We start from the raw sequence: 6,696 nt of genomic DNA, 5'->3' as shown, positions 1-6,696 counted from the left end.
TTAGGCCCTCTGGACGGTTTCTTTTTTTGTTGAGATGTTTTGTCCTTCATCCAAAGGACGTCATCAGTCCAAGGAGCCACAAACAAACTCAGCCCCACAAGCAGCACACTCCCATAATGGAAAACCCAGTTTGCTGGTGATGAGATGGTTTCTGGTGCCCGCCCTCTACCCCGTCAACTCCTCTGAGGCAGCCGTAGCCAAAGTGGTTCATACCATCAAAGTTCATGCTCAATGATCCAGGTAAAAATGTCTCAACAAAAAAAAGAAACCATCTAGATGACCTGACTGAACTTTTTTGGATATTTTACCTGGATTATTGAGCATGAACTTTGAAATTTGCATCATTCTGACCTCTGATTATTTATTCTGTGTAAACTGGTAACATGGCAGTGATTAGCCACAGGAGAACAAACAGCTGGTGAGCATTTCAATAGATTTTCATCTGCAACTTCTGCAAATGACTTCTTTGTTGGAGGCTGTTATTTCTAGCATTAATTTAATTAATAATAAGTTAATTTTCTCAATATTTGCTTGAATATCCATCTGAAATATGACCTAACAAGCTGTATTTCCAGTTAACGCGGAGTGTTTTAATAAACATCTAACTTTGCCTGTTTAAAATTCAAGTAAAACAATGCACTGATATAAGATTTTACATGTTCTGATGGCAACAGAGGCCGAACTACTTCAGGGGTTAAAGAATTCAAGGTGTTTTTAAGTAAATAATATAATTTTATATAAATGATCTTTAATTAATAATGAGAGAAGATATCCTGATGCATGCTCAATAATCCAGGTAGAAAAATCCAAAAAAGTTCAATCTGGTCCTCTGGACATTCAAAAAAAACAAAAAACAAAACAAAGCAAAAAAATAAAGCAAAAAAAAAAAAAAATGAGAGAAGATAGGATTGAAAGTTGTTTTGCTTAATCTATATTTGCTGACTGATCCAGCAGGTTCTGTGACGTGACTCTAGTTCTTTGTGAGGCAGATGAATTATTTCTAGCGATTACCAAGACAATCTCTGTAATTACCTTACAAATCAGGTTAGTTCCGGAACACCAGCTGACTCATTTCTTTGTGCCATTCTTATTAAATTATCATACTTTCCATTGCTGTGGGTGTTACTGTGCGTCACATTTAGGCAGATGTTTAAAAGCAGTGTGGCATTCAGATTTTAATCATCTCTGCATTGAGACTTTCCACAGTATTACACGTGTAGAGTGAGGTCTATTCTACACCTCACAATATCTTTAAGCAAATACACGAGTTTATTTTCTTCTTTCAGCTGCTCCCTTCTTCAGCGATCACCACAGTGAATTAACTCACACAAAGACTTGGTGATTGTTTTTTACGCTGGATGTTCTTCCCGATGCAACAACAGACCACCAAGCTACCATAGCCCTCTGTGTGGAGCAGAGAGCTGCTATCTAGGGTGCCTGGGAGAGCAGAGAGTGGGGGCTAAGAGCCTTGCTCAAGGGCCCAGAGAGGGGCAAATGAGGGTGGAGGCAGGTGTGGGTGCTTCAATTTTCCCACCCACATTTTGATGTTTGGTCTGGGGAATTGAACCAGCAATCACAGCCTCACCTTCTCTAACCTCTGCGCCACTACTCCCCATTTTAGCCCTTTTAGACAATTTTACTTTAAAAGGATAGAAATAAACCAAAGTCTCGATCACTTCATGTTAATATGACATTTGGTATTGGTGCTATCAATGTTTGGATAAGGTTCAAGGTTCTTTATTGTCATTCACATCACATGTGGTGCATGAGGTGGAACAAAATAAAGGTCCCAGTTACGCCCCAAAATAGTAATAATTTAAACTATTAAAAAAAAAACAGTATACAAGGATCTAAGATATACACAAAACAATAATAATATAATATAATGTAATATAAAACTGTTAGTATATTTATCTAGACTGATCGTGGGTTTTTGATCTGCTCAGAGACGGGATTATGATGAAATTATGACCCGGTTCTGACTGGTTTAAATGGGTCCAGCAACTCTTAAAAAGAGTCTCCCAGGGATTCAATATCCGTCAAGAAATGGTTTATTTTGCTTGCTACATCACGCAGAAAGTCTTTTGAAGCACCGTCTTGTTTTTTCCTTACACGTCAAACCACACAAGATCCATTGAAATCACACTTAGTCACTCCCCCTCATACACTGACCGGTTGTGCTTCCCTTCTGCTAAGGAGGAGTCTAGGCCCTATAAATCTGTAATGCCACAGGACATCGGCCCCTTCCGGTTCCTGATCTCACGTCGTAGACCGGACTGGCCAGTGCTGTAAACTGTAAACTTTTCCTGCCTTGATTTTAATACAGTTGGTAAAACTGAATTCACATTTCCTTGATTTATTAATAGTATGAGTTGCCGCTTCTGAGGGAGGTCCGAGCTGGGGGACAGTGTGAGCTGGGGGTGGACTTGGGGTCCGATGAGGCCTAAGGCCCACAGCTAGCAACAGCTAGCTGCAGTGACCCTGGACCCGCGTCCAGCCCCCGTTGTAACAATACGGTGTATTAAACAGCAGCCTGAACATGAGTCTGTTGTGAGCAGATGGGTATGCTTATGGTAAGAATCAGCAGAATGTATACTCAGCAGCACCTTAGACGATAACCTATCTGCTGTGAGCAAAATAACTCATGTAAGCACTTAGTGGAAGAAATTTTCCAGGCAAGATAGAAAAAAAAAAAATCATTTTGAAATCAAACCACTAAAATTAAGATTTTAATTCACTGTAAAAAGAATAAAAAAGTACACAATTCAATGTTACACTTTAATACATTAAATCACAGTTAGCTCTGGCCATTTTAAACATTTTTCTCTGTAAAGGTTTTCCTTTGTTCTGTTTAACGTGATTTTATCAATTTTGATAATTGTCATTAAAAATTGGTTGTTTTATTGAACTTTATCTCACCTTTGGCATTCCTGGCTCAAAAAGACTGATCTTTAGATACGACTGCATGAAACACTATCTGAACTTCTGCATGAACGTGGCAGTTCCAGTCAGGACTGTTTGTTGTTATGTTAATAAGAAACCTTGGATAGCCAGTAGGGACAGACTAACCTGAACAAAAAAAAGACTGAACTTCAAAGAAATGGACCCTGGGGAGTTGGAAACTGAATGTATGTTTGAAAAATGCAAAGGAGTTCAGAAGGAAGCCTGAGGGAGAACAACAAAAACTTTAAAAAAAAACTAAAAACTTTATTAACTTGATTGTCATTCAAAATTGTACAGTGCACCATGCAAAATTGAACAAAATTTTGTTTCATTTCTCCACATCAGTGTAGGAATACATAGCTACATGAATTTTATAAACTTTGGTGTTTAGAGCAGAAGATGCAATTCTGGTGCAGATGCAAGGAATGTAAAAGTATTAGTGAATGTTCCTATATACACCTAGACATATAAAATACATACATGCATGTACAGATATTTACATATATGTATATACAGTATACATACATACACAATACACACAGCATCCATGCATGAGTGATTTCCCATATACTGCTTATTTTGAGTATGATGTTTACTGAGGTATGTCTGTATCTGGGTGTGTTTGCTATATTGTGGTCAACCTGTCTTATAGCTCGTGGGATGAAACTGTTGTAGAACCTGTTGCTTCTGGTCTTCAGGCTGTGGTACCTCCTGCCAGGGGTCAACAGAGTAAACAGTCCATACTGTGGTTGTGAGTTGTCTCTTTTGATTTTATAGTCTGGTCAGACAGCATCTGAGACCTATGTCCTGTAAATTAACAGCATCTGATGCTGCCATTGATTTCTCAAGTGCATTCAGTACTATCCAGCCCACCTTACTCCAACAGAAATGGACCAGCATGACTGTTGACCTACACCTTGTGACTTGGATCAAGGACTAACTTCCTGGGAGGCAACAGTTTGTCAGAATGGGAGGCAGTGTCTCCACCAGTCACCAGTAGCACAGGAGCACCCCAGGATACTGTGTTGCCTGCTGCCCCATTCACCCATACACAGAACTCTGTCACGCGAAGCAGTTTTTTGATGACACTGCCATTGTGGCATGTATCGTGGAGATGAAAAGGGGGCATACAGACACTTGGTGAAGGACTTGGAAGGACTTATTGTTTGTAATTTAATGTTTTTGTTTTTAATCGATGGGCACCTTCCTACAGTTTACTTAGCCACTGGTACTGTAATTACTGTTTCTATAATGCAATACTTGAGAACTCAGTTCAGTAACACATTTTTATTCATTCTTGTTTTTCAGTCATGCTTTCAACTCCTTCCTACCATCTTGCACTTTAGTTGTTTTACACTGGTCTTTTATTGTGTCTCTGTTGTTTTCTTATCATTGGATTGTGTGCTTTGAAACAGCTGGCAACTTCTGAATATCCTTCAGGATTATAAAATCTTGTCTCTTGTCTTATCTTATCTTACACGCCCTCAGGTACATTTGAGTAGACATGCACACCTCACTCTGCTTCTAGCCTTCATGGCAACACCTGCAGGATTCTGTCCCAAACAGCATATTTTCTATAATCCCTGTTGGTATTCTCATAAACAACCTCAGTATTGATTCAGTCAATTCAGTCACAATCTAAAACTTTTCTTGCAACAAAGTTTTTTTTTTTAGACCATGCTCACAATTTATGGAAGCACAATGACCCAAAGATGAACTGGTATTGAGGCCCTTGTTGTGTGAGCTCACATCAGTAAGGCCTAAAATTGTACTGTTTATACAAAGACAAATGGATAAACAGCTCTATCATAGCATTAGTTAATGATACTGTATGTGGATTTCAATATATGCACATAATCAGACATACTGGGGTGGCCATTTCTGACCAGGAAGACAAAAGGAGGGTTAGGAACTGAACTAGAAGTTTGTGACGAGATGCTGAATCGTCCAGCTCTGCTGGCTGCACTGCTGAATGATGAGTTGATAGTCAAAGCTTTCCCCCTGAGCGATCTCAAGACATCTGTTGGTTTCCTTGTTCCTGATTGCTTGGCCCTGAAGGGGTTCAACAGGGAAACAAAGTACAGCATGCAATAAATACTGCTGTTTTGCTTGTAATTTGTCATCCAGGGATGACTGCTGCCACTTTGGTGCCATTTTGCTGTTAGGGGCTTACTTGTGTGAAGTCCCAGTGCATGTGTAAGTGGTTCAGCTTTGCCATGGGACAGTCATGCAGAGTGGGGAGACTTCCAGAGCCTGGATCCACCAGGCAGCGGTTATTGTTATACTTGTGAGATTTAAGGCCTCCTATGATGATTTCATTGTCTGTGGTGTAGTAACAGTGCTAAAAAGAAAAGTTAAAGATTTAATACCAGTTCTGTATCCATATGTGTGTTTTTTCCAACATTACCTGTGGTTGTTGGAAGTGGCACTCATACAAAACTGGGATGTTTCCTGGAAGGGCTCCCTGATCCACACAGTACCGCTTAAAAAACGTGTTCTGCAACTTAAGTGTGGCAAAAGGTGACAATATCTTATTTTATAGTCAATTTATTTTACTGAACTTATTGTGCAAATGTCTCAGGCTCATTTACTTGCTCAACAAATACAATGTATCTCTTACCACACCATAACCCAAGATGTTGTCCCATGTTTCCAGACTTGGATAGACATGGTCAATGTACCACTTGAAAGGTTTACATTGCATCTTTTCTCTGAGTTTTATCCTTTCAGATACATCACCGACGTCAATTCCATGGTCCTGAGTGAAGATTTATAATAAAGCATAAAGAGCACAAAATCTGGTAAAAATCTGTATTTTTGAACAAAGTCAAAACCAGTGCGCCACAGCTTTCCTTCTTTGACATGATTTCAGTCAAATATAGAATATTTCTGCTAGAGTTAAAGTTAAGTGTTGAGTTTTTTTTAGCACAACTTATTAGATGTATTAAATATAATGAGGCAGTGTTCTCCTCAGACAAACATATTATTGTGTGTTAGAATTTAGAAGAAGAAAACACTTGTTACTTCTGTAGTAATTACAGGAACATTGAAAATTATACACTGACTTTTAAAAATAGCCTTTTTGAAAGTTATAATTATAATGTTCTTCTGGTTTTAAAACCAGCTAACAAATGCAAAATATTTTGTTTGGTAAATTTGGAATGAGTAGAACCTACCAAAAGCCTCATATGGCCACTGTGAGTCTGTCTAGACTTTAAACAAACCTTTTGAAGTGTGACTTGTCAAACGTTTCTGGTTACACTGGTTAATGAATAAAACTTTAATAATCTTACACAAATAATAAGGGACACTTTCCTACTAGCTTGCACCTAATTATCGCCTGGTGCAGAAGGCAAAATGGGTGATAATGATTTTACTTGTGTGTGCATGTATTTGTGTGTGTTTGTCATGTCAGCAAATTATCTCATGAACCACCACAATAGTGTGAATGCTTATGAAGCATTCACACTATTATGATCCATTTTTCTTCCGTACATTTTTTTTCCATCTTTCTCATTCCACAATTTTTGTGCCATTTCAACAAATCATATATCAAAACATTCAGCTTGTTCAGGAGAAGGGTGCTATGATTTTTGGTATTGGTGCAACATTAGCTTTTTGAAATATTTAGCCTTCTCTGCCATTTTTTTTCCCTCATGAATTGAGCTAATTTTACCTCCTTCAGATCTTTAGATCTGTTTACAGACTTTTATTGCTCCTTTCACATTTTGTTCTGGTTCAGCTTCTTTCCTT

At 38.4% G+C, this 6,696-nt stretch overlaps 1 protein-coding gene across 1 annotated transcript; it reads right to left on the bottom strand.

Moving 5' to 3' along the window:
* Window positions 1-4,860: 4,860 nt before the first annotated feature.
* LOC119415998 (probable polypeptide N-acetylgalactosaminyltransferase 8) lies at window positions 4,861-5,647 on the bottom strand. The gene is made up of 4 exons (XM_037683167.1): window positions 5,564-5,647; window positions 5,351-5,446; window positions 5,117-5,284; window positions 4,861-4,995 (listed from the first exon to the last, which is right to left on the bottom strand). Exons 1-4 carry the CDS (start codon window positions 5,645-5,647, stop codon window positions 4,861-4,863), a joined length of 483 nt encoding a protein of 160 aa, XP_037539095.1.
* Between the last annotated feature and the right edge of the window lie 1,049 nt (window positions 5,648-6,696).

This window comes from Nematolebias whitei, chromosome 10 (assembly GCF_014905685.2).
Source record: "Nematolebias whitei isolate Nwh7 chromosome 10, NemWhi1, whole genome shotgun sequence".
Lineage (NCBI taxonomy): Eukaryota > Metazoa > Chordata > Actinopteri > Cyprinodontiformes > Rivulidae > Nematolebias > Nematolebias whitei.
Note: the sequence above shows the minus strand (reverse complement) of the source record. Positions and strands in the feature narration are given on the sequence as shown.